The sequence below is a fragment of the Dunckerocampus dactyliophorus genome, chromosome 8, assembly GCF_027744805.1.
Source record: "Dunckerocampus dactyliophorus isolate RoL2022-P2 chromosome 8, RoL_Ddac_1.1, whole genome shotgun sequence".
Taxonomy (NCBI): domain Eukaryota; kingdom Metazoa; phylum Chordata; class Actinopteri; order Syngnathiformes; family Syngnathidae; genus Dunckerocampus; species Dunckerocampus dactyliophorus.
This window is the reverse complement of record NC_072826.1, coordinates 7,750,041-7,766,860: the sequence shown is the minus strand read 5'-3', so window position 1 is coordinate 7,766,860 and position 16,820 is coordinate 7,750,041. Positions and strand designations below refer to the sequence as shown.

Here is a 16,820-nt window from a genome sequence, read left to right as displayed (position 1 = left end):
AGTTTAAGCCAAGTGGATTTTTATTGAAATGTTTTGTACAGTTTCATATTAATTGGATTCTCTCTCCTTTTTTAAGTCAGTGGCTGAATACTGGCAGGTTATTTGTATTTCCTTTTCTCCACTATCTAATTTAAGACGTCTGATTAACCCCAGTCATGAGACAAATTCAACTACAGGCTCCATCTTTGGCTCGGTGGTGACACAGGTGTACTTCATGTTCAGAATGTAATACACCTTCACTCCTGCATTAGAGATGGTACAATGGGACCCAGTACTATATCAGCAATGGCTAATATCGGCGGCATCAATGAACCAAAATACTGAGCTCATTGAGTGGATCCTGGACAGTGATTGTGTCTCCGAAACCTGGGGAAAGGTAATGTAAAGTGAAGAACTGTGAAATGGTGTATTTGCGTTTGTCCAGACTCACATTTGTTTACTAGCCGTGGTGCATCTCTGACCACTCATCACTGGTGAATGCATACTGGTGCTCGTTTTAAGAACCGAGTGATTAAAATGAGATGTGTGTTCAGGTATAACCTCTCCTAAGTCAGTCCAGTCACCAATCAGAAATCCTACTCCAGGGAAGTTTACCAGAGTAGAATTTAATTGCCGAGATTCTGACACAGGCTTTGTAAACAACTTTTCCCTTGTTAACATAAAGACTCAAATGTTCCTTGTCATTTCTCAGAATGCATTCTTTGCATACTACCAATAAGCATCAATGTTGGAAGAAAAAAAAAAATCTACTCTGAAGTCTTTCAATGCTCTGCAGAACTCAAACTGATCAAATACATTTGACATCATGATACAATTGCCTGTGGTGGATGACCTTGGTAAATAACCATAAACACACAAGAGAAGAGGCGAGTCTGGACCGTCAAACGTCTTTGTTACTCCAGCCAGGTTGATCCTGAGTGCTCTGGCTGGCCAGACACTATTGCAGCCCCCCCACCCCTTTCATTTTTTCACGTTGCTTTTTTTCCCCCCCATCCACATTTTCAGTTGTTTTCTTAATCTTGCACACCACATGGAGCACGACCATTGAGGCAGACACTCATACGATTTGTAACACACCTTCCATGCTTCACATCCCTTCTTTCCCACTTCTGATACACACACACACACACGCAACATTTAAACACAACCTGTTTCCAGGCAGTTGTAGTTCCTTTGTATAGACTATGCGCCATAAGGGTCAACCTACGCCAACATTGAGTGTAAACTCCTTAAGGCACCCATAATGCACCATGGACACGACACTGTTGAAGCAGGGAATAGTTTACCTTTAGTTCCCCCTGCCTCAACACCCCACATGGCCATTATAACTGTTTACAATCCATGCACACATCAGCTCACTAATATCGTCGTCTCACACCCTTGCAGTTGGTTCTCATGCTCGGCCCCTTGTCATGTGACATCCAGCAGCATGAGAAGTCTGCAATGAGGCAGAAGACATCTTTGCCAAATGAGATGACATCTGCATCTTATGTGCAAAATGGCTTCACAATGTCGAAACACATAAGGCCCACGGTAAATTGTTGGTGTTTTTTTTTTGTTTGTTTTTTTTGCATTGTTTAACAAAAGTGAATAAATCCTGGACCCCTTTTCACTACGAGTCCCAAAATAAATAGATCTCCCTCTTATTTTTCTTAAATACAATAGTTTCTCTTAAGCTCAAAAATACTTTTTTGTTGTTTTTTTCCTGCAAGATGAAGTCCTTCAAACATAGGAAATGTTTTCCCCAAAAGCCATTCACTCCTCATGCAGCCCCCCCCCCACTGGTGGAAATATCCACAGGACCTCAGAGCGAGAGAGAGGGGAAAAAAAAAAAAAAAGGTGGGGGGGGGGAAAGGAGTCAGAATATCTCAGGCCATAATGCAGCCGGTGGAATCAAAGCTTGGAAAAGGAAGGAATGAAAGAAAAAAAAAAGAGTGGGAGGAGGGCAAAGGAAGGGAGAGCGAAGGAAGGGAGAGCGAGGCAGCAATTTTCGACACTCCATTCGCAATACTGATCAGTGACGTGGCAACTCAGCACCAGGTTTGGGCGCGCCGCTGGTCAAAATCTGCTATCAGCCGCTTGATGTGCGCCAGCTTGTTGTGCAGGTACTCACAGCGCTGTTTGTCCCCGTGGTAGTTGGGGCTGTGCTGGAATCACAACATGTACGTAAAATTGTCAGGCCACAACCACTGCTAGGATGCACAAGTTAAAACACCGATTCAGTGGCACACAAAATGGCGGTTGTTTATTCAACTTCACAGAGAATCAGGTATCAATTAGGGGTAAGTTTTTTTGTTTTTTTTTTTAGGCGGCAGGCCTTTCTGTACAAACATTTTTAAATGTTGAGGTAAAAAGTTTAATTTACAGTTTGTCAGTCATCCGAATTTGAGTAATATTAAATAAATATATTTCATGTTATATATTGGAAAAAATATTTTCAACAAATAATGACACCCATTAAAATAATAAACTACAATAAATGACAAGTTAAACTGGATAAGCTGATCAATACAATTGACATGCTTCAGTACGTGCTGCTGTTTTGATTAGCAACAGTTTAAATGACCATTTACTTTAATGTGTGTGTGTGTGTGTGTGTGTGTGTGTGAGAACATCAGCGTCTATGAAGTGCCTAGTGATTGCAGTCATTGTACGGGGTATAATTCATAGGGACAAACAGGTCACTGTAATTAGCTTTACTGAGAGGGATTTTGGAGGTAAGGTGTTTATTCACTCAGAGGCATGACATCTACAGTATTAAGAGTGGAGGCCACTCTTTTGAGGAAAGAGTGGTCAGTGAGGGTACTTACTTGTTTCATCTTTTTGTACTCTTTCAAGACTTCTTCTTGCACCTTCTAGAAAATAATGTAAAGAAAACACCTTGACTTCTCATGTGTTCTAGTGAGTTGTGGGTGTTATACTCAGTTTAAAAAAAAGAGAGAGAGAGAGACCTGATGCTCTTTGGTGCCAGGAGTCAGCTTCCGGCACTGTGAATCCAGCTGTGTGAAGCGGCGAGTGATGTTCTCTACACGTGCGTGCAGCAGACGGTACTCATCATACTCTGCGTTGAAGTCGTTCTTGTAGCTCTGTCGCTGGTCCATGGACACCAACGGCGTGTACTTCCTAGAAACAAACAAACAAAAAAAAAAGACTGATTATTCACTGGAAGTGGTTTCACACGTGAAATGATGGTGTCTGATGCAAAGTTTACATGCTTAGTGAACGCAGAGATTACAATTAGGGATGTCCCGATCCGATCTTCAGGATCGGGATCGGCTGCCAATCCGCTGTATTTTGAAGATCGAATAATATAGACTTCCGCCACGAGATCGGGCCGTTATCATGTTCGTAACTCTGGGCCACACTCCAACGTGGTAGATGCAGTAATGCGCCTCAAAACTGGCTGCCACTCAACTCCCACCACCCGCAGGAAGAAGAAAACGCAATACATCCATGCAGACGTGTCTGCGGTATAACGTGGTGAAGTTAGTTTCACGATGGACGTTGGATATTCGTCTCCGTAGCTACAGCGATAGTTCCCCCTCACTGTGCCCGGACCTGCGTGTCATGGTGCGTGGAGCTCGCGCACAGTGGCGGAGCTACGTGGTGGCCGTGGCCACCCTTAGTCACTCTCCGGCCACCCCACTGGCCATTTAGACATTTCAGGTATCAACTTATTTCCACCCCTATGTGAGTAATAGTCTCACCTTGGCCACCCAAATGAAAAATTTCTGGCTGTGCCACTGCTTGCACAGGAAGTGCTGCTCTAACTGCTGGTTGTTGGATACTAGGGATCATCAAATTACTATTGCGCTGAAGGGAGTTTGTTAAAAAAACACCACAAATTGATCTATAACCATGTGGAATGATTAGTCCTACCTAAAAGTATTTTGCATGTCCTTTTTTTCCTATTTTATCTTTTATTGGATGGACTTTTGGATCTTTTATTGGATTAGGGACCTGACGTCCAGAGGTTTGTTACAAAAGCCAAACAATATTGTTGGTCATGCTGTGTAACAAAAATGTAAATTCAGCAATACTTTGGTTGCATTATTTATAAAGAGCTATTTTTACATAACCATATTCAATTCCACAAATTCATGTTTGTAACAAAAGATTATTATTTATTAATTAATTAAATAAATAAATAAATAAAAGGATTGGTGCCGGATGGGATCGGCAAGACTATAAAAATAAATAAATTGGATCGGAAGCCAAAGAATGTGGATCGGGACATCCCTAATTACAATGACGAGAAAGGACTGTTTTACATACAAAGCAATATGGAATAAACGGTGCGGTTTAATGCTGTGACGTTGACGTGGAGGACAGTCCTGGTTGACATTAAAAACCAGATTGCACAGATTAAAAACAGATGTGTTTTTACAATTTAAAATGTGCAGTTTGAGAGCAGTTTGCTTTTGTTAGCGGTTCCCTGATGGTTAGAGGAGGAATGGAACCTCTCTCTCTCTCTCTCACTGCACTCCTCATTTTCCTGATCTCTGTGCACTTTGTCCTAGCTTGTTTAGTACTTAGTCCCTCCACTGCACACTGAAAACACAAGCTTTACTTTGACTGGAGGATACACTTAAAAGTAATGTTAATCTTGGTAACTTACGTTTCATAGTCAGGCACCTCAATTGTGGTTGAGAATACAGTAGACTGGCCCGGCTTCTTCTCTTTCTCTGGGCAGTCTGAGAACATAGAGCAAATTGTTAACAGGTTTTCCTGAATATTCATTGTTATTGCTCCCATTTGATTGATTGGTTTCTATGGAAGCAACCTCATATAAATATGTTTTAAAAACCCTTACCTAAATGAATTGTTTTTTTATTTGGGATCATAACTGACTAAGTGATCACTCTACGCCAATGAAGATTCGAAAATGATGAAGCCTCGCAGTAGAATATTTTTGGGGAAAGCTATACAATTAAGACTTGGGGAATTAGCTGATTATCATGATACAAAATCAGATGTACTTCTTAAAAACCTTTTTATATACTCAGTCTCACACCTAGAACTGTGGCCAATCAATTACAATGGAGTAGTGGCGTGACGTCAGGGCCAGCAAAACCTTCTCTGCTGGCCCAAACACGATCAGAAATACTGATCTACATTTACAACTTAAATTGTAGTATTTGTTCCATGAAATTGTATTAATTTATTCTAATAGTCAGTTATTTTCATTTAGTAGCTCTTGGATGCACTGCTTCCAGTATGTTTGTATGCAAGATTTTTTTTGTCCAATCAGATTTCAGTTTGTACGTGTTGCCATATCAGTGTAACCTGCCCAGGGCCTTCAGAATCAGGAGTGCTAGCCTATGTCACATGCACACTATTAGCAATGGGGCTGTTTTTTTTTTTTTAAATGAGCCAGACTTCAGAATCGCACCTCAGGGCCAGCTAGCTGGCCCACAGTGACATCAGCACTTTTCAGTCCTTTGATTGGTTTATCAGAGCAAAACTGTTCAACAAGCAAAGTCACGCCCACAATTGCTGACCGGTGGGGTGGAATTAAACATCTCTGGTGAGTACAGTCGTCCCTCGTTTGTAGCAGTTAATTAGTTCCAGACCCGACCGCGGAATTTCCGCGCTATAGAATTTAATGTTAATAAATGCAATATTTTCATAGTGACAGCATAGAAAATCTTTTGACTTTCTAAATACGTTATTTAACATTAGAGCCCTGCAGATATGAAATACTGTAACACCCCTATAGTCACCTCTACACCCCTATTATTCATTGTTTACACCACATTGCGCAACCCTTATGCTGCAGGCACTCGAGACAGCTGCTAGCTAGCGAGCTACGAAGCTAGCAAGTTAATCAGTAATCCTTTATTTCTTCTAAACTTAAGAAGCCAAAAACTTACCACTTCCACACGGAATGGGAGGAGAACTTTTTTTTCACGCTATCATGTCGGCCATGCCGTGACTGACTTCATTCAATGTTAAGGTAATGTAATGTAAAGTAATGTCAATGAATGTTTTATGTCATTACTGCCACCTCGTAACCAGAATACTACACATTACTTGTATTTCAACATGTTTTGATTAATAATAGACTATAGTCTATCATGAAACAGCGGTCATTTAATTCATTTCTGTAAAACGGCGATTTAGCGAGGAGGCGATAACTGAACGGCGATATTGAGAGGGACGACCCTACATGTATTTTATTTAAAAGGTGTTATATTTTTGTCACGTTATTAGATAAACGTTGACAGTGAACTACTTCAGATGATGTTGTAGTGTAGATGTTTAGAGTTGTCTGAACTTTAATCACCAAGCCTTTCTAGTTACAATCGTCACATTTGGCTGAGCACCAACTTTACAAGCACCGGTGTACCGCAGATCACCGGTGGAAATTAGTCACCAACTTCAAGTTACTAGCAGTAATGTAAGTCAGGTGTATTGGTGACTATGTATTCGAAGATAAGGGTACTTATGTGTGTTGGATTGCCGTTCACACAAAATGCCTGTATGGCGCAGCACTATTTCTCTACATGGGACACCGTGGTTTGAAACCCCGTGATGGCGAATATTTACTATCATTTTTTGTTTGTTTTTTTTATAGTAGCTCTCACGTTGTGTCTGGCGGAAAAAAATTTGGCCGGCCTACTGAAGGCCTAGGCACCAAATGCACCACAGGCATACCTGGATGTAATTCAATCAATACAACATTACTGCTATAACATCCTTTCTGTTTACTTTTTTTTCTTAATCAGCCTGAGAAACTGTATCTAAATAAAGACTACAACAAGAGGAGCTTTATATTAATTCCTCATCATGTTCAGGTACAAATTAATCATGCTGTATTTGCTGAATCGCAAGTATACACCACATTTACCCTGAAATACCGTACGAATCTATCTAAAGTATAAGAATGAACAATAGATTATGTCGGAAAGTTGTGGGATGTGTTGTATATACCAATAGGTGTGTAGAATGTTCCATTTCCGTGTCAAACCTGTTGTGTACAGCCCTTTATATTAAATTAAAGGGATACTTCAGACTTTGACATGAAATTGTATGACATTCCCATCAGCAGTGTACTACGGCAACAGTGACCTACCCCCCTAAAGTAAGATTTTTTTTTTTTTGACATATGTCTGAAATTGAAAACTGTCACACGTTAAGTGTTATTCCAACATTGTGAGACAACATTGAGCCACTTGTCTCTGGTGTTACATGAGGAAATTTGAACTCAAGTTCAAAAGTTAATCATTAAATGTACCGTACAGTACTGAAAGTAAGAGAACAATACGTTCAAACAAAATGTGAGGACATTTCTCGCAAAGAGGCAGGGACAAATGGAAAGGAAAAGGGCTGATGAATGTAGCAGGTATGGAATTGAATTAAATATGCAATGAAAAACAGTAAGAAGTCTGGCTCACTGATGATAACATTAAAAACGCACCTTGATACGTGTCAGCATTCTTGTCATGAACTTCTCTTTTATCGTCCTCAATATTGTGCCTCTTTTTAGATTTGAGACTCTCCACAGTCTGTTCGGCTACGCTTGGAGAACTGTTGCTACCTCTTTCTGTCAGTTTCCCTTTGTCTCGTTGGCGATCCTTGTCTTTGTGCTTTTTGGACTTCTTCTTGAACTTCTTGTTGTCACTGCTGGACAAGGGAGGGCTGCTGATCACAGTAGAGGTAACAGTAAGTGAGGTACGAGGAGGAGGGCTTGGGGAGACAGCTGGTCTGGTGACTGGGATGGGAGTCTGGTAACGCTCCTGAAGGGTTCTATCAGAAGACAAAGAGCTTGGGGAAGGGTCCCTGCAGGAGGAACTCTGGTCCACAGGCAGGTCCTGGGTGCCGCAGCCCTCAGGGGTGCTGGGGGAGTTGGAGGTGGAGGCTGGACTGGGCTGCTGGTGAGAGGGTGCTGGCGGGTGAGATGAAATTGGGAGATGGCTGGGAGGGCCCAAGATGACGTGGGAGGGAAGGGACGAGCATTTATTGCTGGGACTTTCCTCATCTTCACGGCGGTCTGAGGAGGACGCGGATAATGACGCGGCTGGTCCTCGATTGCTGAGGTGGGAGATGCGGGCTTTCTTTGGCGCCAAAGGATCTATGAAATCAAAATCTGGCTGGCGCTTCTGTGATAAAACAAATTGAAGATTTACATAGCATCCTGGCTTTGTGTCTGTGTATATGTATATGTGACATGCAAAGTTACCAGAGGGGAGGAAGGTACACCATCTTTAGGAGAGCTGTTTGATGAGAGCGCCTCTGCGGGAAGACCTAGTTTGCTGTTGAAGAAAGGAAAACAACAGGAATTATGTGCTACATTATTTTGCCAGTAGTCTTTAAACTAGTTGTCAAAGTGTAGCTCCACTTTATGAAATAGAAATGCTTCAAGACCAGAAGAACAGTTCATGTAGATAAATTACCGAGCCAGGACCCGCTCCACCTGGGTCTTCTCGTCGTCAGAGTAACCAGGCCAGTCTCTCTGGACGTCACGATAAACAAAGTCTTTCAGTGAAAATGTGTTGTCTTTGGGGTTAAGGTTTGCCACCTGTTTCGAACACACAAAAAACAGTTTCAATTTCTACTATGACTGCACAAGAAGTGTGCAAAATGTTAAGAAACTGCAGCTGTGCATGCAAATAGTGTTCAACGATTAACTGTGGCAAAAGCCAAAGAAAGCTATTCAACTGCTGACACTTAAGATACCTGTTGCAGTGTGGTCCCCAAGGAGTTGCGGTCCTTCTGGTTGATTCCATCCCTCTGCAAACGGGCAAGTAATTCCAGTTTCTTGTAGGACCTCAGTGCCAAAAGGTGAACGATACGGTCCCGGAATGGCCGCTGGGATACAGGGTTGTTGGAAAGGCACTTGCGTATAGTGTTGGCTGGGTTGATGGGTGTGGATCGCTTGCGCTCTGGGACAACCTCAGGAGCTGACAGCGCCGGCTTACGGACATGGACTTGCTTTCCTAGAGACATAAGGAGTGTCACATGAATCACCTAGCATGACATTAGCACGGTGGTCTTCTCACGGCCATTATTGTATGTTCAGTAGAGTTATGTAGGGTCTTTCTCAACTCTGAGTTGCGATTAATTTGCTCCTATCACTGTAGGCAACAGAGCCACCTACAAATCCAAAGCTGCAAATGCATCAGCTCCTATCATACCCAAGCCCTGCAATAACAAAAAAAGACGACACTTGAGGTTAGATGAAGGTGGCTTTTATCAGCAGTTTGCCTTTTTATGCAAACTATTTTTCGCTAGCATTTGACACAAATAAGTCAAACACCATCACATAGACTGCAGTGACTTGGTCAAGAAAAGTGATTGGAATAAAAAGGTCAAGGTGATGTTGCTGAGCCATGTGCTAAGTAAGTGTTTGCACATGTCCCCTTACAGCTTCTTGGGCATTATGAAATTTTAAAGCTCTTTATAAGATTAAGGTTGTGCAAGGAAACACTCCGTGTCAAAAAGCACATACCCTGAGCAACATGTGGGAGCATAAGCCCCTGTAACATGTGTTTTGTTAGATTATCAAAAATAAATATAACAGAATGAAACCCATTGCGTCCCCAAGATAGCTCATTACCACAAATTTTTGTAATGAAAAAAAATGACCAAATGAAAAATATAAGCTTCTGTTTGTCTTAAGATGTATCCAGAAAATACAACATAAATTCTATTTTAATTGTTAATTAAATGCTCACACGGCACAACTGGCTGCTAACAAGGTTTTTTTTTTTTTTTTTTTTACAACCCGTTTTGTCTGCGGTTCCGCTCGTTTCTATCTAACATAGTTTATGCAAATCTATCCCCGGGGCCCTGACAAACAAGCCAGAGAGGTTTTCAAGCTTGTGGAACAGATTTTATGAGCCAGGGTTACGGGTTTCACCATGAAGTGGCTGTAAATAATGAGCTTTATCCTTACCATATGTGTGATCAACTTTGTTACAATCTGTAGGCATTTTCTCTGTTCAAAAATCCTGTGGTTCAACACAGTCCGATAAAGACTGCATAGAAATTCTCTACTCCATTTGAAGAATGATTTTCATGTCATGTATGGAATGCCGTCAAGGAAGTATCGCAAAGTGGGGAGGGACAACTGTATATATATATAACTTCTCATCACTGGATTAAGGTCAACATCATGTGTCAAGACATTAAAGGGAAAAAAAGCACATGCTAAATAAAAATAAGGGTGTAAAGCTAGAAAGGTGCGCACACACACTTCGCCTGTAAAATGACATAAGCAATTTGTTTTATTGACCTACCTGTGCTGAATTTGATAAGTGCAACAAGCAAAATACGATTATCAAAGGTGTTTATTACTCCCAGATGAGGTGAACAGAAAACTTGTCTAGACGTGTATAAAGTGGGAGGGTACCACAAAGACCATTCCTGATGACTGTAAGTGGCTACGTTTACATGCAGTCAAATAACCCTATCATAACCGGAATATTAGCAATAACCCGGTTGCGCATGTAAACACCAATAACCCTTTTGAAAAAACGGAATATACTCATATTCCGTTTTTTAAAAACCCGAATATTACCCCTGGGTTACTCTTTTTCTAACTCTATCGGGAAATCCCGATCAAAAGGAACATTAATGTGTTCTGCGCATGTTCTCTATTCGAAAGGAATCTTTTGTCTTTGGCACGAACTACTTGTAAACAGGACGACACGCAAAACTCCACACTTTCGGAGCGAGAGGGAAAAAAGCCACCTCGTTAGTGTGGTGAAAGACAGGAACATTATGTACCGCAAAAGCGAAATCTATCAGAAGGTGAGCAAGCAGTTACGCAAAGCAGGGTTTGTACGAACGCATCTTCAAAAGTGTCCAGGTGTCTCTGGGGATATAGCATGGATGTGGATGGCACAGCATCGGCTCCATTTCCTATTTCTTCACATTCTCGCCTTCAATTAATGAAGAAAGTGAGACAGAATAGTGTCAAGTACTGGTGGTGGGTCAGTACTCGCACCAAAACGCAAACAAAAGCGTTCATTATCCGCTGTGCCGGTATTGTTGTTTTTGGAAACAGGAAGAAGAAGCGGAAATGACGCGCATTGTGTCATGACGTTTTCCGTGGAGACCTTGTCCGTGCAGGTTTTTTTTCATGTCGCGCATGTAAACGGGTTATTCCGAATGTTTCAGAAACCGGAATATTGACCTTAACTCGAAAATTGACTGCATGTAAACGTAGTGAGCGATAAGTGCTTAAAACAAGCAACATGTGACAGGTGTGTCACTGAATCACAATCTACCTTGGGCCATTATCAGTCAAACTGGTAATCTGGAAAAGACCAAACTGGCAGAATGGCTTAGTCAGTAGCCATAATGGCTTCAAATGGAGTCAGTCAGGTCAGCTTTAACCTATTCAGTCCCTGAAAAGGGGCAGCATTTGAACAGACGATAGCAGATGTTTGGCCTATCTGACATCCAACTATGGGAGCTGCAAAGGCCTGATGGTTTTTAGAGAGTGCGATAAAGGGTAAGTATAGCCTTGCCTCTGTACTGGCCCCCAGGCTTGATGACTTTGGTCCCACGTTCACGCGTGTCCTCCACAGCCTGGGTCATACGCTCCCGGGTCACCTGGTAGGAGTCATTAGTGGCGCATATTGTGACCTTGTCCTGTACCGTCGCCAACAAAGCCAGGTGAGAGGCCCCTGAGCTGGAGACAATGAGCCATGTGAGGTAAAGGTAGACAACGAGATCACAAAGAGTTGATTCAACCATTACCTCGAAACATACTGACGGATGCACTCAAAGCTTCCCTGAGGGTTGTCTTTGCCAACATTAGACAGGTAGAAATCAAAATTGTGGGCGGCGTCTGAGGAGGAATCTGTCTTAGGTATTTTAATGCGCTGAAAAAAAATAAATCACGAGGAGCGATAAATTATTATTTCAGAAAATCCCATTGAGAATTGCATAAAAAAAAAATATGAATAATTAAAAAAAAAAAAAAAAACAAAGAATAGCTTTGTTGAAAAAGGAGACAGAATGGCTGCTTCTTCCAGGCTATTTTATTGGTCATCTCCATTCATAAATTAAAGGCACATCCATGCAGTGCCATGCTTAAGCATCCTTCCCCCTCCCTGTCCGGTAGTTGAATACAGAATAGTCATAATCTGAGAATTTAAAGCCCTGTAGACGCATGTTCGGCTCAGCCTTTACACTTGTTAACAAGTGTCTGATTTAAACCCAATTTTATCCACAATATTGACAGATTATTTAAAATTACTTGTGGGGCTAAGTGCCCTCGTCGCTCTCCATCAAAACTTTTGGCGGGATGCAAAATGTCCTTTCTAAATCAAATTCTCACATCATGACATATGAATTTGATTACATCTGGCCCTTAATTTAAAAAAAAAAAAAAAAAAACATTCAGGTGATGTTCATGCCTTCATGTACTTCAGTGATATCCCCCAAGTTTATGCCTTTTTGATTTTTGATTTCCCCCCACCTCCCCGAGCACTCTCATGAGACCACATGTTGTATAATTACTCCATAATACGCACAACTCCCGCTATTTTAGTCACTCGCTCCTAATAGAATAGATTAGTGGTAAAAGAGAAACGGTTACAGGGCACAGTGGTCCCTTAAAATTAACTTAAAATTTTAGGAGCACAAGCTGAAAATTTAGGGGCGCACACCGAAATCGACAGAGTAAATATTCACATTTTCTCTCATTTTCAATGTATTATGGATAAATACTCAAAACAATAAATGACAACTGTCTTCTTTATCCACCCTCTTTCTGTCCTTAGCTTCTGGAAGGCCTCATAGGTGGCATCATATACATTAGAACTCCAATTTTGCCGTCTTTCCTTCTTTTTAGTGTTTTTCTTCCTCTTTAGGAGTTAATTTGGGTTGGCAAACTAGCTCACTTGCGCGTTTACTGTCAACTACTGGGCTGAAGTGTGGAGCACAAGTTTGTTAGCAACAAAAAATATTCACTCATAATAAAATCAGCAAATTAACTAGTAAGGTTGCCTACTTCTGGAAAAATAAATTAGGGACACCTTGTTGGCATGGCCAACCAACTGTTTGGGTTTTTTTGCCTTTAATTGTGTGAAACAAATGTTCTCCTACCGCGATTGGCGAAATTCATCGCCATCGTGTACGAAACCATGACACGGGAGGCGACAAACTGACATAAATGTCCGTGTAAATTCCAGAGTTCCCAAGCCGCTGCTTTTTTCTTTATACCTCTATATTCTTTTTTTTAGAAATGTCAAATAGCTCCGGGAAATCTGACACGGCAAGTATAGCGTACCGATTAGCATCCTGTCAGCTCATTGGTCGATCAATGAAACTCCCGCTGATTGGTCCTCGTCTGGACAACAGCGATGAAAAGTTTCTGGGATCGCGTCGCAAGACACGCCCGAGCACAAACTTTCACACGCACGAATTTCGTGTGTCGCTTGGCTGGATGGTTACACGCGATAATCGCCCTATCGCGCATGTTCCATTTAAAATGAATGGAGTCGAGGCGATGTCGCCTCCCGTGTGTGGCGCCCATTATACTGTGACAGGCTGTCGTCAATTGACTACGCATTTCAGACTATTTTGCAATCTCACGGTTATAAGGCACGTCCCTTTTCAACTCAATAAGGGGCACGTACTTTAATCTGGTCGCACATGCGAGAGTAAATTAAAAATTCACTTGCAATGTCTCATATTTTAGTCGCAAAATGCGTCCATCTAGTCGCAGTCTGGAGCCCTGAGTTATGTAGCTGATTTTGGCTACATTCACACTGCAGGGTATGATGCCCAATTCAGATTTTTTTCAGAACTTTTTGTGGTCGTTCATATTACCAAAAAATGAGACTTGTCAATGTGAACGCAAAGCGGCTGGGAAGTGACGTGCATGCGCAAGAGCACTACGTCACACTATTTTCCGTGTGTTTACGGATGTAATGATTACTGCAGTGTGTTGACGCTCCTGGTCGTGTTTGTGACCTGATCGTTCATACTGCAGTTGCATCACATACATATCAGATTTATATCCACATACGAATAAGGCCTGAGTTGCATTTGAAAAAAAATCTGAATTGTGCTGTTCACACTGACATGAATAAAATCAGATACAGGTCACATATGAGCAAAAAAAAAAAAAATCAGAATTGACCTCAGTGTGAACATAGCCTAGGTTGACTATGGAGGGGAATAATAAACAAGTGATGTTTTGGCCCTACAAGGTATTTAAAAAAATAAATGGCAGGAACAGTCAATAATATAAACAGCCATCACCCGAGTTTGTCATAAAAATGAGGGGAAAATGATTCTTACCCCTTGTAGTCCCTTGAATTGTATTGTTGGCTGCAAAGAAGGTACATTCTGCAAATGAAGGGAAACCACAGTTTAATACTACGCAAATGTTCAAGATTACTGAGAGAGTCACGTTAGTCATGGACCAGCGTTACAAACCACTGTTAAAAACCTGCAAACCATGCCACACTGTTTGCCTTAGTGACCTGTTGCACCAGGAAGACCTTGTGGACTGGACAAATAGCAACCAACCATATTTAGAAATATTCTGCTGTTAAAAATTAAATCAAGAAAAGCCTTACGTTTATTGTTTTACATGACTCTACCATATATCATTATAGTATGCAGTTGAACTTTAACTTTCATAATGGCTATTTTTGAAATGATTGTTGTTTCGTGTTGGGCTGCATGTGTAATTGAGCTGGTGCTGACTACCGCAAAATATGCAGAGGCTTGACTGCTGCATTATACATAACGTTAGGGCAGAGAAGCATTCAACTTCCAGCTCCCTCACAGCTGGAGAAAGGACTTCTAAAACCGTTACGTCAACATATTTTGAGTGGAATCTGTATTTTATTATACAACAGCATTTCCACATGACTTGCCAACTCATACGTGGAGATAAGCAAAGATAAAATGTACACCTTAAATAGGACAGAACGAACCATGTTATGGTTGTTAAAAGTTGACTACTCCCAAGCCACTGACTGACTCCCTCCCCCACTTTTACACACACACACACACACACCAACCAGTTCACACACACGCACACGCACGCACACGCACGCACAGTTCTGATCACATTTCAGATCACCACAGAAAGACAAAGATAGCCAGCCTCCGTAGCACGATGACTGGTTCGGACGGGGGGGCGAGAAACAAAAAGCAGGCAGTTTTGGCTGCTCAGTCAGCAAGAGATGGCAAGCTGCTCCAACGCGGCGTGCACACCAACATCACCACGTCCAATTAGGTTGTAGCAGTAGCAGCCACAAAAGAATTCCTTCAATTTAGCAATGACCCGAATTGCCAGTTGACATTTAGTCACGTCTAAATGAATGGAATGTTGAATTGTTAGACCCTGGAGGCAAAAGCCAGTGTGCATGTCATCCGTGACACACATTATGTGCCACAAAGCACACTTTTAGACCTCGGAACACTCCGTGCTCAGCTTGGGTCCATTGGTCCTGACACGAGCCGAGGCTCACTCAGTGTTATGTAACAGCATTGTTGTTGGCAAAGTTGAGGTCAGGTAACTTGACTTCAGGCCTTCACCAGTCACTCTCCTGTCTCTCAAGATTAGTTTACCTGCGTCGCACCTCTATGGGCGTACAGTTCAAGATTAACAAGTTATATATACACACACACACACACACACACACACACACACACACACACACACACACACACACACACACACACACACACATACTTATGCAGTGCCTTAATAGCACACTAAGTTTTAAAGGTTTCAAGCTTGGTGGAGACACTGACTTTGCTCAAATTTCAAAAAGGGAGCTGCAAGTAAAGAGCCTTCTCTTCCCCTGACATGCGACAGAATTTCAATAATTCAGCAAACACTGCAAAATGAAGCTGTCCTGCGTAAGTAAACTCTGGAGGCTCTTGCTCATACAGCTTCATAAAAATGACAGACTTCACCCTTTGACATGAGTTGGAAACGAGCAGTCTGGTTTTAAGCCCCTCCATGCTGAAAAGTTTTTTAAAAAATGTATATGCAAGTGTTCCCTATCAATAACCATATGGCAAAATGGTCAATCGATACACCAGTTGCACTTGTAATAACATTTAGCATACTTTATGAGCATATTCCTACCTCATAATGAACCTATTTATACCCAGAGCAAAATACATAAACATAGGTAAACACTCTGTGTCAGTATTCTTTTGGACCCAAGTTTGTATTAACATAAACTGGTGTCACCCTGTTAATGAAATTGAGACTTCCCTGAGTCGCTACGAGAAGGGGGAAATAGTGAAAGAAAATAAAATGTAACTTGTCTGTCCAACAAAGCAGCAAAGCTTCTCAGAATGCTAACGAAAGGTGTTCAGAGAGTCTGGTTAACAGGAGTTTCTCGGTTAAACAGTTTGTCAGTTCTTAAAACAGGTCTTCCACAAAAGTGTGAAGCCTGTTTTTTCGTTCCATGCTGATGAATTGAACGACACACGAGTAAAATGTTAGAAATTGTTTATTCTCGCTTCCAACAGCTCAGCTAACTGGGTAGCTTTAGCAGTGCGTCGCAGTTGGGCTTCCCAGCTAAGTGTCATGTCAGCCCGGTGGTGATTTTAGTCTGATTTTTGAAGTAGAAAGAGACGACTCACCGTGCTGTTTTGGTACCTCTCGATGGCTCTCAGTGCGGTCTCGGTCAATTTGACGTGCAAAACGGTGACTCTGTCTGCGCTCTGTTGGCCACAATGTAATCCGTACCTCCCATCCTCAGAGAGCGCCGCCATGTTTAGCAGCCCTCCACCATCGTCGCTCTGAGGCAGGAGCATTTAGCAGGCCTGCTCCCCTCTCAGCCCTCAGCGGCCCGGGGAGGGACTACAGCTGCTCCTGACAGGCC

At 41.9% G+C, this 16,820-nt stretch overlaps 1 protein-coding gene across 2 annotated transcripts; it reads right to left on the bottom strand.

Moving 5' to 3' along the window:
- Positions 1-2: 2 nt before the first annotated feature.
- ell2 (elongation factor for RNA polymerase II 2) lies at positions 3-16,820 on the bottom strand. 2 transcript variants are annotated; one of them, XM_054785902.1, is made up of 12 exons: positions 16,579-16,820; positions 14,263-14,310; positions 11,710-11,834; positions 11,478-11,641; positions 8,680-8,939; positions 8,397-8,521; positions 8,183-8,255; positions 7,421-8,102; positions 4,619-4,694; positions 2,952-3,123; positions 2,811-2,855; positions 3-2,147 (listed from the first exon to the last, which is right to left on the bottom strand). In XM_054785902.1, the coding sequence occupies exons 1-12, from the start codon at positions 16,750-16,752 to the stop codon at positions 2,031-2,033; spliced, it is 2,061 nt and encodes a 686-aa protein (XP_054641877.1). In that variant the 5' UTR covers positions 16,753-16,820; the 3' UTR covers positions 3-2,030. The 2 variants fall into 2 exon arrangements, with proteins under 2 accessions (XP_054641877.1, XP_054641878.1); XM_054785903.1 differs by lacking the exon at positions 11,710-11,834 and having other exon boundaries at positions 16,579-16,728.

What these genes read in the sequence shown, in the direction of transcription:
- ell2 (XM_054785902.1), bottom strand. Translation starts at nt 16,752, where the DNA reads ATGCTCCTGCCTCAGAGCGACGATGGTGGAGGGCTGCTAAACATGGCG. An exon ending in TGGGGACCACACTGCAACAG is followed by an intron (nt 8,522 to 8,679) that starts GTATCTTAAGTG and finishes TGTTCGAAACAG; the next exon opens with GTGGCAAACCTTAACCCCAA. An exon ending in GAGGTGCCTGACTATGAAAC is followed by an intron (nt 3,124 to 4,618) that starts GTAAGTTACCAA and finishes GTTTGTTTCTAG; the next exon opens with GAAGTACACGCCGTTGGTGT.